Source organism: Ambystoma mexicanum, chromosome 10 (assembly GCF_040938575.1).
Source record: "Ambystoma mexicanum isolate Mex_15411 chromosome 10, UKY_AmexF1_1, whole genome shotgun sequence".
NCBI classification, from domain to species: Eukaryota; Metazoa; Chordata; class Amphibia; order Caudata; family Ambystomatidae; genus Ambystoma; species Ambystoma mexicanum.
In genome coordinates, this window is record NC_090932.1 from 1021701526 (window position 1) to 1021720054 (window position 18529).

At 47.6% G+C, this 18529-nt stretch overlaps 1 protein-coding gene across 1 annotated transcript in view; it reads right to left on the reverse strand.

Annotated features, from left to right (window-relative positions):
- Positions 1 to 18529, reverse strand: part of EIF2B5 (eukaryotic translation initiation factor 2B subunit epsilon) — a 900599-nt gene that overhangs the window by 74092 nt on the left and 807978 nt on the right. Inside the window, exon 14 of the mRNA XM_069618834.1 lies at positions 17719 to 17844. Coding sequence (XP_069474935.1) covers positions 17719 to 17844 — 126 coding nt within the window. The remainder of the gene's footprint in view (positions 1 to 17718; positions 17845 to 18529) is intronic.

Sequence of the window (18529 nt, forward strand, 5' to 3'; positions counted from 1 at the left end):
TAGTCAACATCGCCCCTTCAATGGCGTACTTAGATAGTTTTTTCTGCACTAACTTTGCCTCTTCACCTTTCCTAATATTGTCTTTCTTTCGATTCTTTTCTTGCAAAAGCCTGCAATAATGCGCAATGGTCAGCTGTATTTCAGACCATGGCTTTGCTTCCATGCCCACTCATTTCTTGAGCTGCTTTTGTACTGCTTCTGGCAGCCCTTGGCACAATATATGATAAAATACAGGTATGGATTTCCTCCAAGCCTCGTGTCTCTCCAAAGCCCACTGCTCTTGGAAATTCTGAATATAAACAAGAAGATGCTCCCATCCGGCATCTTCTTTGCCATTATAGCTCCAATGTCAGACGTGTACAAATGCAGTACTCTGAGCGCTTTCCAGACCGCCACCCTACAGTTTTTGAACGGTGCTCCATCATGAGCAGTGTTTACCGTAGCGCCAGAAGTTAAACTCAGGAGTTTACACCTTAAATTATCCTTATTCATCTGTGGCCCAGGTATATACTGTGGCCTAGCTCCTCCCTTTTCTAACAAAGGAAACTGCGAGATCCCAAACTCACATTCGTCTCCCATCCTCTGGCTATCCATAGTGGGGACAATGGATCCGCTCCGCCTTCTACCTGGCAGTGATCTTAGCCTGCTCACATAAGTTGGCAACCCCCCCCCCCCCTCACCATGGGATCGCCCTCTAGGTGGATCTAGCTGCGTCATGATTCTGACACCCGAGATTTGCATAGGTCTAGATTCAACCATCTTACTGCCTTATCCATCAAAAAGCACCCTTCAGGGCCACATGCATTGCCCTCCTCCTCCCCAGGGAAGGTTTCCCTATCCTCATCTGACATATCCTGTCCCCAACTCGTGTGACTTCTCTCCTCTTCATCTCTTTTCAGAGTCAATCTATCTAAAGACAGCTCCTTTGGCTCATGACTGCACGAGGCTCCTCCTTAGTTGTACAACTGCGTACTCTCCAGTCGATAATTTTTACCCTTCCCCTGCAGCACTCTTAATCCTCATATCATGATAGACTATCGACAGTGTCCCCAATGCTTCTAAGTCAAACTCGCCCTCTAGATTTGCTGTAGACGGACCTGCTATTGCCTCATGTGCTGGGAAGAACTCTTATGTCTTCGCATGCCACTACTGGATTAGCTATTAATTCCTCTTCCACATGTTCAAGATTGCGTGCTCTTTGCCTCCTCTTTCGTTCTAGTCATCAAACTCTCTTCGTTTTCTTGCTTCTTACTCTTGCTTCCTCTTTTTCATCTCTCCTTTCATTTGCCCTTCATATCTTAGTCTTTGTATTTTTATTCCTTAATTTCTGTTCCTCCTCTTCCTCTGTTCTTTCTCGTTCTTCGATTGATTACCCTCTGTTGTCATACTTTCTCTGCTCCTTCCTGCTTTTTCAGTTGCTCATCTTGATACAACTGTTCCTGTCTTTGTCTATCCTTTCTTTTCGCCATGTCTCCTTTCAATCTTTCCTCTATCTATCCTTTTTGTCCTGTCTGTCTCGTTCTTCCCTTTGCTTTATGTCCTTGATGCTCTTACCATGGAGTTTGAGCAAAATCTGACCACCCATCCATTTGTTCTGTATAAGCGCTAACTTATCAGTCTAATCGTTTTCTCCTTTCTATCTCTTTATTTCTCATCCTATATCCAAGGATATACTTGGTTGATCAATTTTCTACTTGTCGTGTCTCTCCTTGTCCCTTGGGATTTTAGAGATTACATCTCTCAGAAATGTTCTCTGGGCTCTCGTCGCTGCTTTGCACAGGGGGGCTCATATGCCGGGTTGTTGTACCCCGTCGCTGCCTTAGGTTCTCTCTTAATGGGTATTACCAATAATTTTTTTTACCATCGCCGTCTGCGTCAGGTGCAGCGGGGGGAGCAGAAGGCTCCTCACCCCCCTCTTTGCATATATTCAATATCCAGTCTTCAGGAGGTGGCTCTTCTCTCTCCTCTTGGTACATTTTGCAGAGCTCTAAGCTCGCCAGTCTAACTTTTTCCCCTGTATATACTGCATGTAAATATGACGTCATATGCTGCAAAACTGCCTTCGATAAGGTTTCCCTTGTGGCCATGGCATAAACACTGTCTGCCGTCCCTTTAACCCATTCTGCACTGTACTGTCTAAGCTTGGGTGCGTGTTTGGGTAACTGCTTATAGAGGTGTACAAGTGAAGTAATATCCTCCATTCTGACTCCTTACACTTGACTCAACACTCACCCTTACTAGAGGCGTTGGCAGCCTTTGTCATGATGCCTACCTCCAAGGAGCCAGGTCCGACCCAGCAACCTCAGAGGCAGGCATCATTTCCCCCAGGGGAGTGCCAGCGGGTCCAAGCTGGGGCCCTTTGGACGCAGTCCTGGTGCCTTAGACGCCAGGCTCATGTTGGACCCCTGTCCTGGCGCCTTAGGCGCCAGGCTCATAAAGCTAGACATGTGTTCAAGTGTTTTAATGTGCACTTACCTGATGCAGACCATGCTGCTACATCCAGGCCCTCTTGAGACCTGAATGGAACTACTTTACCTGTGGGACTACTTTCCACCCGGGTGTGGTCGGGGAAGGATACATACCTGATCGGTGGAAGGATACACACTTGGAACTTCTTCCAAAGCTATTTAAACCACACCCGATCAGCAACTCACGCTTCGCGTTGTTCTGCTCCTCGCAGCTGGACGCTCACCGTGTCACCTCCTGCATCTGGACCTCAGCCACGCCTGTCAGTATCCTGGGTCACCTGCAAAGGGAGACAAAAGACCTTACCTGCTAAATCAGCACCACGGAGACATCACACCGACGATCCTGAAAAGGAAGGCATTTTTAAAAGCATTTCGCTACGATCGCTGCAGCGCTGCATTTCTCTCACCTATCCTGGACGCCTCCATCTTCAGCAGCGATCATCCGGATCCACAGCCACTTCCCAGAGCCTAGAGAGAAAAAGACAAGAACAAGGTGAGAGAAGGAAAGGAATAGGAAAAGCTCAGTTTCCTACTAAGACTTACCTGTTGGGTCTTTCCCATTTCATTTCGGGTCTTGCCGCTTCCAGGCATTTTCCGGACCCCGGCCCTTATGGGGAAAAAAGACAAAGACATTGAATGAGCGAATGCAAAGACATTACCCGAGCGCTCATCCAGAACTTACCTGTCATTTACTGGAACTGCACGTTTCACTTCGGGTCGGCGCCATATCTCCGGCATTCCGAACCCCGTCCCCTAAGGGGAAAAAGACATAAGCATTAGCGCTTGCTGCAACAAGACAATGAACATTATTTTTAAGCTTGGACTTTTGAACTTGCAGCAGGTGAGACTTCACGGGGAATCGTGGAAGGGTATCGTGGAGGGTTGGAAGAGAGTGGGAGGCTTGAGCATAACTCAGTCAGTAGGTAATACTCCCTTTTCACGCAAAGGGGAATATTCCTGCGAGCCAGAGAAGCCAGAGTAGAGGGGCCCTTCCTGTCCATCTTCAGAGTCCTGCGCTTCACCATTGAAGAAGCATCAGCACTCGAAGCCAGACCTGCGCCTCCGTGGGAATCAGGTGAGCGTTACAGAACGCGAAGCCTACCCACAATTTCCCACCTGGGCGCTATGGAGACTTCCGAGACTGACCAGCTGGCCCAGCTTTTGGGGGAATTACGGGCAGAGGTGCACTCAGCCCGCCAGGAGACTAACGCTCTCAAAAGAGAACTGATCCTATCCAAGGAAAGAACAGATGACCTAGCCAAAAGGTTATTACAGGCCCAGGCAGGGCACACTCCTTTACCTAATTCCGGAAACATTCCACATCAATGGGTTTGAATAACCCGGTATAAATTAATCTACCTGGACACATGCCCGAAAGTAACCCAAGATGTCATTACTACAGTAGATGGAACCGAAATAGTCTCAGGGCCTGTAACGCATTCCACTGTTGAAGTGACACTGGTGGGTCAGGATGGACATCGGGAAGCAATCGTGTTTGATGTGATCAAGGCCCCACAATTTCAAGTAATTCTTGGAATTCCTTGGTTAGAAACACATAATCCCAGAATTGACTGGCGAGCAAAGAAGATACGTTTTCCTGATTGTGAACCAACTTGTTATCCAAGAAATCCAGCTATGGGTCTAGCCTCAGCAACTTCCACCCCTGTACAGTTACCGTCAGAATACCAAGAATTCCAAGACGTTTTTCAGAAAGAACAGGCTAACACGTTACCTCCCCATCGGTCTTATGATTGCCAAATCGATCTGGTACCCAATGCTCAACTACCTTGTAGTAGGAGTTATGCTCTTACGGAACCTGAGAACCTGTATTTGCGTCAGTATTTAGATTAGTACCTAGCCAATGGTTTTATTCGCCCGTTCAAGTCTCCTGTCTCTTCAGCTCTGTTCTTCGTGCTGAAAAAAGAGGGCGACCTTAGAACGTGTATAGACTATCGCGCCCTAAATCAAATAACGATTAAGAATCGTAATCCTCTGCCCTTGATCCCTGAGCTTATCGACCAGGTGAAAGACGCTTGTGTGTACACCAAGTTAGATCTCCGAGGAGCTTATCACCTGGTGCGTATAAAAGAAGGCGACGAATGGAAGACTGCATTCCGCACCAAGTTTGGGCTCTTCGAATATCAAGTTTGTGCAATGCACCTGCCGCCTTTCAGTACTTTATGAATGATTTTCTTTGGGAACTTATCGATGTCTGTGTCATTGTTTACATTGACGACATCCTGGTGTACTCTTCTTCAGAATCTGAGCACAGAAAACATGTTAGGGCAGTTCTTGAGAAATTGCGCCAGCACAGACTATTTGCAAAACTCGAAAAATGCGTTTTTCATACCACAGAAGTTGAGTTTCTCTGATTCATCCTGACACCTCAAGGAGTCCGAATGGACTCGCGAAAGGTGGACCCCATCCTCAAATGGCCATCTCCTAGCTCGGTGAACGGAGTTCAGAGCATGCTCGGCTTTGCCAATTTCTATCGAAGATTCATCCCGGAATTTTCCCGAACAGTCCAACCCACCACAGCGCTCCTAAAGAAAAACAAACGCTTCGAATGGACTCTTGAGGCCGAACAAGCCTTTCAGGACCTGAAAACCAAATTCACCTCTGCACCTGTATTGAAGCACCCGCACCCAGATCTCCCGTACATTGTGGAAACCGACGCATCCAGTTCGGCCATGGGAGCTGTCCTGTCGCAAAGAGACCCAAAAACTAACCAACTACACCCAGTGGCCTTTTGGTCCAGAAAATGTTCTCCTCCTGAAATCAACTACGCAATTACCGATAAAGAGTTACTGGCCATCAAATCTGCTTCCAAGGCTTGGCGTCACTACCTTCTCGGGGCAAGACACACCATCACCGTAATTACGGACAACAGAAACTTACAGTATTTAAATACGGCCAAAGCTCAATCTTCACGACAACTCCGATGGGCTCTATTCTTTGCGGAATTTGATTTTGTAATTACCCATCGCCCTGGCTGCAAGAATGGAAAAGCGGATGCCTTATCCCGGATTGGCATGGAAGAACCTAATTCGAGCTTAGAACCTGTGCCCATCATACCTGAGCAAAGAATCTTAGGCTTAACTTCATTGCAAACTATTGAGGACATCCAAACGCAAGTAAAACAACTTCTAGACTCTTCAACCTTACTGGAATGGAGTCAAAAGGGTCCTCATTACACCGTTAAGGATGACTTACCCTACTTCCAGGAGCGGTTGTTTCTGCCAAGTAAAGAATTGCAAGAACTTGTTATTGCCCATCATCATGAATCTTTAATGGAAGGACACCCTGGTATCGCTAAAACGGAGGAAAAAATCAAACGCCACTTCTGGTGGCCTTCTTGGAGAAAAGACTAAATCTTTTGTTCTGTCTTGCGGAATTTGCGCCCAAAATAAAGCTCAAAAGAAAAGGCCAGCCGGCCTACTTCAACCCTTGGATATTCCACCGGCACCATGGCACACCCTGTCAATGGACTTTATAACCGACCTGCCTCCTTGTGCTGGTTACAACACAATCCTTGTAATTGTGGACCTATTCTCCAAAATGGCCCACTTTATCCCTTTAAAAGGTTTGCCTTCAGCTTCCACCTTGGCCAAGGAATTCCTGGAGAATATAGTTCGCATACATGGTTTCCCTTCCGTATTAGTCTCGGATCGTGGAAGTCAATTTATCTCCCATTTTTGGAAGAAGTGTTGCCGATTAGCACAAATAGATGTGCGGTTATCCACCAGCCACCACCCCCAGATCGACGGACAAACCGAGAGAACCAACCAGAACAAACCAGCCTTGAGTCGCTGCAGAATAGATTAACCATTGTCCCATGGTATCTAACTTCTTGCGCTCGCTGTCCCGTGGGGTGGAAGCCGCCAAGGCCGAACCATCCGAGGACTTCTTCCCGACTGCCGCGGACACCACAGAGTCCGTAGAAGGCTGGGCCCCTAAGCACTTGGGCGCAGAGTCCAGCACCCTGTACTTCTTTTCGAGGCAATCACTCTACGCCGGGACCATGGAAGGGTTCTTCATGAGAGACAAACCCTCATCCCAAATGCCATCCATGAGTGGGCCCGAGAGGATGGTCTTCCACTTCGCCTCTCTGCGCTGATCTAGGAAGCCCTCCTTTTCCTCTGGAGCGAGCTGAAAAAGTTCCGATGCTGTGGAGATGATTGAGCGGAACGAGCCAATCGCGTCCTGCTGTGACGATCTGTTCGGCGGAGACGGGAGGTCCCCTAACCCGCCATCGCCCGTGCCCATTGTTGCCGTGTCTGTGTTTGTCTCATCGTGGAGGGGGCGGGGGTGACGGGTGGCAAGGACGTAGAGGGTGTACTCTTCTCCTTGGCCGGTGGTTCCCCCGTGGGGGGTCAGGGGGTGGGGGTCAGCCGGCGCTGGCACAACGGGCGGGTATGCCAGCCCAATAGGCATCCTTGTCTGGATCTCTGAGACCAGCGTATGCAGTGTCGAAAGGATGTCCACCGAGAGGTCTCTAGAAGGTAGAGGTGCAGGCAGAATAGGCCGCTGGGGCACTGGCTGGGAGCTCAGACCATAGTCGCCTTGCTGCTCTTCCTCGACTGTGTCCTTGCCGTCGGCGCGCTCGTCGTAGGGCCTGCGTCCTACGTTTCCCTCCTCCTGGACGGTTTGCAGACCGGCAAGCTCCTCCTCAGAGGAGATCTCCATACCCTGCAGGGCCACCGCACTCCCCCATTCTTTGCATCCAGCAGTGAAGGTCTCTGGGAGATGACCGGCCTCCTCTTCTCCGGGGTCTTTTCTATGGGCGAGAATGCAGCCTCCCTCCTGGGAGAAAGTGACACCCTGGTCTTAGGGGTCGCGTCCTGTGGTACCGTCTCGGCAGCCTTCGCCAGAGACGCTGCCAGCCCCTCAATGGAAGGCTGAGCCTTTGCCGAGTGCATCTGGGCCTTCACGGTTAAGGCCGGTGCCTTGTCCTGCTTGGCCTTCTCCTTAGGGGGGGGTCCGAGCCCCGCCCCCCCCCATGGACTTCTCCGGTAGGACGGACTTGGGCTTCTCCTTGAGTTTGCCCAGATGGTCCGGCTTCCTCTTGGCCGAAGATCCTGAGCGTTGACTGGTGACTAAGGCTGGAGACCTCAAACGCACCCTGGCTGCAGCGGAGCCCATCGCAACGGCATTCCCGGTGACAGTGGACTTGCAGTGCTTAGCATTCTGTTGGACCCCCGCGGGAGGGGCACCCTCAAAAGGTCTTAGAAGCCTGCTCAGCCTTCTTGGAACTGGGAGATGCATGCTACTGGGACTCACCCAGCGCAGAGGCCTTGGCCTTTAACTTCTCGTTTAGCCGCCTGTGTTCAATCCTTCATCGTGCGTGAGGACCTCTGGCAAAATGAACAATCCCCCTTGTGCACCGGATACAGGCAGTAAAGGCATTCGGAATGCTTGTCGTCCAAGACATTCTGCGAGCCGCAGCAGGAGCAGATCTTGAACAGGGGGCGCTGAATCCTCCTCCTGCTCCGACATGGTCCACGCAGCATCAACCTGAGACTCTTCTGGAAGCCTCCACGAAGAAAACCAACGAAATTAGTCCTTGAGGGGCGCTGAGAAATCAGACAATGGGTTCCCGTTAATTGGATGGGTTGATCGATGGAGAACAAGGCCCGATTGACCGAAAAATAGAGTAATACTCTTCCAAAAAACGATAAACGCAGTAAAAGCTTGAGAGCTAAAGACGAGGACTCCCAACACTTGAACGTGCAGTAAAAATCTGAAGATGGCTGCCAGAGGAGGGGCTTAGGTAGAGGGCAGTCATTGGCTGGGGCAGTATGACCCAGAGCTCAGTAATTGGTTGTTAGGCGAAAGACAGTTCAGAAATGAAACAAACTGATTTTTTCTTTACCGAGGATTCCTAGCCTGACGACGGGGAATATTCATGAGCGTGTGAATCCATGCCAGACCCCCATGCTGGAGAACATTTGTTATGTTCCCCTTACTACATTTAATGGCTGGTGGCAGTGGTTTAATTTTCCTACCATTGTGCGTTTTTACCGCAGGCTGAATCGTCAGCTGCAGTATTGCACCCATGGGTGCCCATTTTGTCAAAATGCCCCTGTCTGCTTAACTCTTGTTGTGTGCATCTTGCTTGCTCTCACAGGAGACTTGCATTTTCTGCCCTTTGCAGAGGTGCTTGCATCTTTGCTTTTTCACAAGCATTTCAGCTTGTCACCCAACAGTGACTCTTTTACTATGAAAACTAACATTTTGCAAGACTTTTGTGCTATCTTCAAGAAGTGCCTAAAAAAGGTGTCCTCACTGGTTATCAAATGAGGAAACGTTCTTTTATACCATATGCGATTTTCATAAAGTCATGTTGTGAAAACAAAATTCCTAGTATATATGTTAAGTGTAAACAGTGATATATGAATGTCCACAGTGTCCTAGCAATTGAAGTCACCTCAGGGTGAGGGAGGTGTGTGAGACATCCCAAAAGGGTATCTACTTACTTAATTGAACTGAAGAAGCAGGGACAGATTGGCCTCTCGGCCCGTGGCCGGGCCAAAATCATCAGTGGTTTCTGCCCACACCTGGGCCGTTTTTTGAAAGGTTTTTTTTTTTTAAATAAATCAAAAATTTCAAACAAAAAAAAATAACCTGCAACAGCATAATTCATCAAAGCAAGGTAACATGTTACCTTGCTTTGATGATTGATTTGCATGCATGATGGGTGCATCATAAATTATGATGTATGCATCACTTAAATGCTGCTGCAGCATGCAAAGTTGAGGGGCCGGGGTATCCTGGAGTGGCTGTGCTGTTGTATTAGTGATAAACAACCAATTTTAGAGTAGAATAAGCATCAATTTCGGACTATGTATTTTGCCTTTCGCACGTTGCAGCAATAGCATGGTTTTTATGATTATGATCACAAGACATTCCATCTCGGTGTCCCCTGTAACTTGACAAAATCCTTGTGCCTAAAAGCTTCTCTACAGTGTAGAAATATTTGACCATAGCACATCAAGTGGCAATTGACTTCATTGTGCCACAATGAATGCTTTGTTGTAATGTGCATCTTTCCCATCTCCCTGGCATGCTGTTCATGAGGTTTATTTGCATGTATGAGGTAACGAGTGCTCAGTGTATGGGATGTCCTGTGAGTGCGCTGCTTTCCCTATTTTGCCAACCTCTGAAGCCTGAAAGCAGATGCATGCAGGCTTGACATGCAGCCAACTTTGCACCAGACCTGCAGATGAACTTAACCGGTCTGCTGTTAAATCTCAGTTACCAGTTTAATGGTATCCACTACAGAATAATTGCTAATTTTACTATAGCGAATATTATAGCTCAGTGGGTTGAGCACTTGCCACTGCGATGTGTGTGATCTGCAGGTTTGAATCCCAGCAAGGCCATCTCAGCCTTTCATCCTTCTTAGGTCGATAAATGAGTACCAACACAGGTTGGGTGATATTGTATGCATATTTGTTCAGTAAAAAAAGAGCTTAAGCGTAGGTGCTACACAATAACATGATCATTTGACCTTGGGCGTCTGCTTGCATTCACAGTAATTTGACAATATGGATCTAGACACAGATAATGATACATATGGTGATCCATTCTTGTATGAAATATATATTTGTATTTTATTGAATTTATATAGCCATTTACTCCAAAGTGCTTCCCATTAGTGAAATCATAAACATATTTTTCGTAGTGTACTTAGGAACAATGCTATTTCATGCCACTTCCTGTTTTGTCAAGGGGTGAACATCGTGTTTCATCGCTTCCCGGGATGTCACTTTGTGGTGGGATCAAATGACAACACTTCCGGTGATGTCAGAGGTCAAGGGTCATGAGGCAAGGAGTGGGCCACTTTTTTTTGGTTGCCCTTGCCCATTTCTTGTCCCAGTCCGACCCTGTGAAGAAGTGTATTGTTGAAGTATATTTAAGTGCTGCATATTTCCCCATTGTAAAGAAGGCTTATTTTAAAACTGACTGTTAAATTGATAAATTATTTTGATAAAAAACCTTGATTATTAGTGTTCTTTGAATACCTGTCACTGTGAATCTCTATCTGACAATCCTACAGCTCACATTGACCCCTCGAGATAAGCCTTGATGCTCAGTCACTACCAACTTGTGTAATACAGGCCTATAACAAAGGTTGGGTTCCCTTTTGCCAAGAGGACAAGGCTGGTGTAGTCTCTCACAGGGTTACTACATACAATCTTACCCAACAGTCTTCTCTTGATTGTCTGTCTTTGCACTCTCATCTCAAATTAAATGTTCTCTGTCTTGTATTCAAATCTCTATATGACCTAGTGACCTCATCTTTCGTCGCTTGGTTCTCCTTCACGTATTCTTCGTTCTCAGTCTCAATTTTACTAGCAGGTTCACTTACAAAGCATCAATGAATAACGAACCAGGGAAGTAATCAAATGCAGTTAAAATGGATAGAACCAATGCAACCACAATTCTTTTTACGCGAAGATATTTGGGGCTTAGTGCCCAAAAGTTACAGGTTCCAATAGAGGTTTTTCCATGCATGCAAGGTATTTACTAAAAGGATGCAATGGGCTGTGGTGGTATTTTCAAATAGTTCAAAACTATTTAAAAGTGGAATAAAAATGTATACAAAGACAGTTGAGGTCTCCTCTCTCTAACCAATCCCAAAGTTAGCCAAGGGGTAGAATGGTTAGCCCAGGTTTGACGACAAAAAAGTAAAGGTGGAGTTGGGAGACAAAGGGCTTTGCGCGTAATGTTATCCTAAGGAAGACCGGGTTGGGCGGGGTGGGGGCATCAGAAACAGTTACGTTTACTTAGCCCCCCCCCCCCGGCCCCCTGGGCCCCATCGACTTAGATTTTCCTGGGTCACATGGTGGATAGTCTAGAAGAGGTGGGGAGAAGGGACACTGCAGACACAATCCTCAGTCCTTTGTTCAGGTGAGTGCTTCCCAGGTTTGAGTGCTTCTTCCAGTCAGGTCCAACGTCAAGATAAAACACCAGATGATCAAGAAGGGAGTACTTTCTTACCTGTAACTCCATTTCTCCAGCATTGGTATCTTTCATGGATTAACATGCTGTGAATATTTCCCGTCAGGCTGGGAAACCTCGGTAACTTTAACCTAGCGTTTTCCTATGGAAAACTTGCCACCTTGGTGTCCCATCGATGTCTTTTGGGTGCTTTAGGCTACACCAATAGGACATCTGGTATAAAGAGCCCTGCCCTGCCGCTTCCCTTCAGATTTTATCCCCCAAAGTAGAGGAATCCTGAATCCAGGTTTGCCTGGAGGGGCGGCCGGCGGCCGCATGTGAATTCATGAAAGATACCAAGGCTGGAGAAATGGAGTTACAGGTAAGAAACTACTCCCTTCTCCAGCATTGGAATTTTCATGGATTAACATGCTGTGAATAGATTCCATAGCAGTATGACCAACCACTGGAGGTGCATGACAGACAAACCAACCCCATGCCCCCAGGCCATAACCACGAACACAAAGAATAACATCCAACAACATGTATGATAACAGCACCAGCAAGTGATTGAGTAAAATACAAACCCAGTAAACTGCAGGGCTTACCTTTTTGAACTAGGCGTTGAGGACCGCCCGCCCCACCTGCACATCTTCCACATGTTGCTGTCCCAGACAGTTAAGCGGCACCGCCCAAGAAGCCGCCTTGCAACTGTCACCGAGCGCTATTCCAGCCCAGAGCGCCGACGCTGTGGACCTTGTAGAAAGTGCCTCAAGAGTGCCCCACAAGGGCTTGCCAGCCATCCTGTAACAAAATGAAATTGTGGATGAGACCCAACTGGAAAGTCCTTGCTTGGAAATAGATTGTCCCTTGCTGGAGGGACCAAAAGCAACAAAAAGCTGTTTCGACTTCCTGAAGTCCTGAGTACGGACCAGATAAAACTTCAGCGCCCTCTTGACGTCCAGGGAATGCAGGGCTCTGGTCACCTTAGCGAAGAACGAAGGGAATGCAATTGTAGCGTGTTTGTGAAACGCTGAAGGCACTTTTGGTACAGAGTGCAGATTAGTAGAAGGGAGAACCATGTCTCTCATTAATTGCAGGTACGGTGGGTCAATGAGCAGAGCCTGAAGCTCTGAAATCCTTCTGGCAGATGTGATTGCATCCATAAATGCGACTTTCGACGAGAGGAACTGCAAGGACGCGTCGACATGGGCTCAAACAGCGGTTTCATGAGAGCAGAGAGAACCACATTGAGACTCCATACCGGAGAAAACCTTTTCTCCAGGGGAAATGTCCGAAAAGTCTTTTCAGAAAGTGTTTAACCAATCTGTCACTAAACAGAGGAGTAGCATGGCGTTGTCTAGTGAATCTGGAAATGGCCGCCAAATGTACTTTCATTGAAGACAATGCCATGCCCCCCTTGAGCCAGATGCAGCAGGTATGGGAGAACCTTGGCCGGCGAAACTTCCAACGGCCGCACGTCCGGTTGCTGCTCGCACCAGGCACATAATTTCGCCCATTTTCTACTGTAAGAGATATTAGTGGACGGCGCCCTTGCCGCCTCCAGGATCCAACAACACGCCTGTGAGATACCTAGATGACCGAACTCCGAGAGTGGTCAGGAGCCATGCAGCTAGACTGAGAGATGCCGGATTGTGATGCCATTCTTCAGTCGTCCTGCGACAGCAGCTCCGTCCTGCACCTAGACAAAGTGGCTCTACCACCGCGAGATGGAGATTTAAGAACCACGTCTGTCTGGGCCAGAATGGAGCAACCAATATCACTTTGCACGGGTACTTGCGCTCCGAATGAGTGGAAACAGAGGGAACACATACCCGAAGAGGCCCATCCACGGGAACGTGTCTCCTTTTGACTCTGGATGCGCCACACTGCTGGCAAACAATAGGCCCTGCTTGTTCTCTGGCGTGGCAAGCAAGTCCCGCGGGGGGAAACCCCTATTTCTGGAAGATCCTTGTCACCTGCTTCTCCTTCAGCTTCCACTCGTGCAACTGCTCCCGTATCTGCTCAGAGCATCTGCCTGCACATTCTGGACCCCCGGCAGATGAGCTGTAATGTGAATTCCCTGAGAAACGGCCCAATGCCACACCTCCTGAGCCTCTCTGGACAGGAGCCAAGAATGCGTGCCTCCCTGCTTCCGCAAATCGAACATTGTGGTGTTATTGTCTGTCAACACTCGAACCACTGCGCCTTGGATGTGAGGTAGAAAGGATTTCAGGGCCCAGCGCACAGCTCTCAACTCCAGTATGCATATGTGCAATTACGCCCCCTCCCGAGACCACAGGCCCTGGACCTGCGACTGGTGGAGGTGCGCCCACCTTGGAAGCATCCGTCACTATCGTGACCTGAAAGGCTCCAGCAGGGGCATGCCCTGTACAATATGGTCTGTGCACGCCCTCCATCCCAGGGCTTCCACCAGCCCCCAGGAGATGACCACTTTGTCTGACCATAATCCCCGACTCTGACCACCTGTCTGCAAGAAATTCCTGCACCAGCCGCATGAACAGGCGACAATTCGGGATAAACGGAATGCTGGACGCCATGGAACCCAGCAGCGACAATTAACTGCGGACCGAGACTACAGTTCCTTGGCACCATTTGGCCGCCCTGGACTGCAGCTTCACCACTCTTTCGTCAGAAGGCTTCACCAGATTGCACTGTGTGAGAACCTGAGCACTGAGAAAAACTAACTCCCTGGATGGCATCAGATAGGATTTTGCGAAGTTGACGGCGAACCCCCAGCCGTTGTAACAGGCTCATTGATGCCTGGAGAGATTCCAATGCTCTTTACAGCGACAGCCCCCGTACCCGTATCTGGACGACTGATTGCTACCAATCAGTCGTCCAGCTACGGGTACAGATGATGCGCACCCCCGCCCCCCCTCTGCGGAGGAAGGGAGCCACTGGAGAAAGGCATTTTGTGAACGTCCTGGGAGCCGACTTCAGCCCAAACGGGAGGACACAGATCTGGTAATGATCATCCACAACCAGAAAGCGCAGGAACTTGCAATGGTTTGGCCGCATCAGGATGTGGAAGTAAGCATCCTCCAAACCGAATGACGCCAGGAACTCTCCCGGCTGCACCGTCTGGATTACATCCTGCAGCTTAAGCATTTTTCAGGCGTTGCAGATTCTTGTTCAACGACCGAGGATCTAAAATAGGCCTCCACTTTCCATTGAGCTTTTTGATGACAAAATACTGGGAGTACACCCCCTGCCCAGTTCTGACACCAGGACTGGTTCCATCACCCCTTTCCCCAACATGAGTTCTACCTCCTGCCACAAGAGTGGCAGGTGTGGCTGCACCACCTGCACCGGTGGAATTGGGAGTTGAGGACACCGAAACTGAGTGGCCGAGACGTACCGTATCCAGCGTTCAGTAGTAATAAGATTCCACTTCACGATGCGCTCTAACTGTCTTTTATTTTGCAGGTACGAGTTCGGAGCGGCTGCAGGGTGCCGGAATACCCACTGGGGTTGATGTGGAAAGGAGTAATGGCACGTGAATATCAAAGTTCCCCAATGTCTTTAAACGCACCTTGTTTTGTCTTTCAGATGCAGGATGCAGCGCCGAAGGCCTCCGGAGCGTGCGAAGAGTCGGTAAGCTTTTGTCTTTCAGATGCCGGAATGCAGTGTGAAGACCTCCGGAGCGCACGAAGAGTAGGTAAGCCTTTGTCTTTCAGATGCCGGAATGCTAACCTGTTCTTTCTTGTCTTTATAGGTGTTGCTGAAGACTGGATTCAGGATGGTAAGCCTTTTTCCTTAGGCCCAGGATCCGATGCAGAAGACACGATGAGCGTTCTGCTGCAGAGGATGCAGAATAACGCAAAGCAAGATTCATCCACCGGGTGTGGTTTAAATAGCCTCCTGTAGTGCTTAGTTGTCTCCTTCCACAGCCACGCCTAGGTAAGAAAAGAGTTCCTGCTTTCCAGAAGAGTTCCAGTGTTCTGAATCTAGGGAGTGGCTCCTGCCCCACCCAACAGGAAAAGTAGTTCCAAACAGAAGAGGATCAGAGGCTCAGCTGGCAGGCAAGTAAGCAGCATGGTCTGCTGCAGGTAAGTCCACCCAAGCATCATGAGCCCGGCGCTTCCAGCACTGGGACTGGGCACATTTATGAGCCTGGTGCCACTGGCGCCAGGACTGGGGCCAAAAGGTCCCAATTGGGACTGGTTGGCCCTCGGAACCTGGGTTATGGATCTGCTTCCAAGGGAGTTGGGAAAACCCTGACCTTTTGAAAGCAGAGATCATGACAGCGGGGCTATTTATACCAGACGTCCTATTGGTGTAGGCTAAAGCACCCAAAAAGACATCGATAGGACACAAAGTTGTCAAAGGTTTCCACAGAAAAACGCTAGGTTAAAGTTACTGATGTTTCCCAGCATGACAACTGGAAATATTCACAGCATGTGAATGCATGAAAGATCCAAAGCTGGAGAAGAATGCAGACTTCACAGTGCAGACCCTTTCAGGACGCTTCAAGGATGGATAAAGTGGAGTGCCAGCAACAGTCACCACTTGCAGGTGGCAACAGGCGATCTTCCAGGTGCAGTCACTGAAGCAGCTTCAGCTCAGTCTTTGATGCTAGGATGCTTAAATTTCAGGCAAAAGAGACTTTTGGCAGAAGCAGGCGGGCAAGGTTCTGGGGCTTAATGCAGAAGGCACAGTTGCAGCAAGGTAGCCCAAAAGGGAGCTGGTCAGTCCACCATGCAGTCCAGGGACACTGACGAAGTCTCTTGGGCCATGCCACCTCAAGTAGGCATTGAGACTAGTTGGTCCCACTAGTCTAAGGGTTGAAGCACCAACAAGAGTCTTCTGAGATATTGCAAAGGAGTAGGGCTTCTCCGGGCCAGACACTGGAGAGGATATGATAATACACTGCAGTAGCCATCCTCTGGGCATCAATGGGTTGCTCTTCTTTGAAGGATACATGGCTCCAATGTAGAGCTGAAGAATGGCTACAGAAGTCCTCTTATTCAGAACTGGACACAAATCGAAGCCCACTAATCGAAAGGCTCTGCCACATTCAAACAGCCAGCAGGAGTCCAACCAGGGACAACTACTGGTTTCACTTCTGCCCAGCAGCATAAGCTCTGGCACCAAGGGATGTGGATTGGGAGCAGACTGTCCCAGACCCCTCCCATGGGCTCACACACAAAGGCTCACTAGCCGTGCAAATTAGCAGCTTTCCTGGGCAAGTGCATGGCCTTCTATGGGATTTCCTGACCTAAGAGTGCAGGAAGAACGCCAAACTACAATAGGACAAAAGACCAAGCAAAACACCTTGTGGCATGGACATTTTAGGGTGCTACTCACCTTTAGCAGCCAATCATGGTAAATGTGAAAGTGCTCAAATGAAATAAAAATGGTAAAAATATAACTGATGTAACCAGCTAGTCTTAGGCCAAAAACCCAAAAGATTAAAAAAGTTATGGGGGATGACTGTCTTAGTCAGTTTCCCACATGAATGAGTAAAATAGTCCAGGGAAGTAAATCAGAAGCTTTCCTGAACTCCAAAAGTCAGGACAGAGTTAAAGACAGAGTGGAATCTATAGAGGGAAGGGTGCAAAAAGAAAATGTTTCCCAACAATGTGCCTTGCAAATAGAGTCATGAGAAACAGATGAGGGTGCTAAACACATTTAAACAGCACTACTTCAATAAAATGCAAACAATACAGTTAAAATGTCTAGAATTTTAAGCATATAACCTATGCACTTACCAGTATAGGGACTGGCACAGTGGGCTGTGTGGGCGTCTGTTTATAATGAAATACTGCGTTCAAACCTGTTCACAAGTGTTTCGAATGTGTTCAAAGAAGAAGAGTCACAGGTAAACTAAATGACTTGCTCAGGTTTATGAAATGCAGTCAAAGTAGGAAAGGGAGCTAAGAGGAAGTTTGCATATGAATTATTCTCATATAAAAACGAATCCTCTTTAAATGAAATTCCTAATTTTGTATTAACGAGATACATTTTCTGTTGGGCAGATTCTAGTGAAATTTCATGGATGCTTGATTATAAATCTGCAAAGGTCAAAAGACAGCTATCAACTATTCACTCACCTGGGCGACACAAATGTTATTGACACCTCTGAAACAAGACATCACTTGTGGGGTGGGGGGGGGGGTGCAGTGTCAATTTCTGTGCCTTGTGTGTGCGCAAAAGGTCCTAACTGTACATTATGGTGAGGTGTTGGAGATTAGATGAGGCAGGATCTAACAACTTTGCTGTCCCTAAAACCATATACGAGATAAAAATCAAAAATGCACAATGTACTATCAGTTTCCTTTACCTTGGTTATTGCATTCCACAGAGGTTCATGTTCCAGGAAAAACTCCTCGAAAGCACAGAGTGAGTGCAAGTGATCTGATGCCCTCTTTATGTAATTCTTAAAGACTGGTGCCCATTTCTTCAGCAGCTGTTGAAAGATGCACAAGAATGAACTACACCTAGTGGATATGGTCTAACTGCCCCATACCCATCTTCAAGACAGCATATGTTTGCCTTGGTTTCATAGAAATTGGTGTAGTTTTTGCCTTTTGCATCATACTACTTGCCATCAAATTCAGCACCCAATAACATGGCAATCAATACAAAATAATGTTTTGCGTGATGACCCAACATAAACAAATAGAAGTCATAGAACTTCAGCACATTACATTAAACACGAAAATAAACGTGTTGAACATACTTTCCAACTCTTGACATGGGGCTAAAAATACATTATTTGTAATCTAAATCGATAAAACACACATTAATCCAATTTGTTAACCTCATCATATAGATACGGATACATTTTTCAAAACAGGATTCTATGTAAGAAGAAAGTACAGATGGCTAAAAAAAGCATAAGGGAAGTAGTTTGAATAGCAGACACATCAATACTAATTAAATCTTGCAACTCATACAAATTACACAACCAAAAAAATGTTTACGGCTTAAAATTGGACCTACAACCACAATAATAGCAATCATTCTTCTTGCCTTCTGATGCCGAGCCTTGCACATAAATATGAAGCGCCCATGCCACTTCTGGATTGTGGATAAGTAGCAGAAGCAAAGAAAAGCAGACTGACATTGATAACTCCTTGCTTTGAGTAACT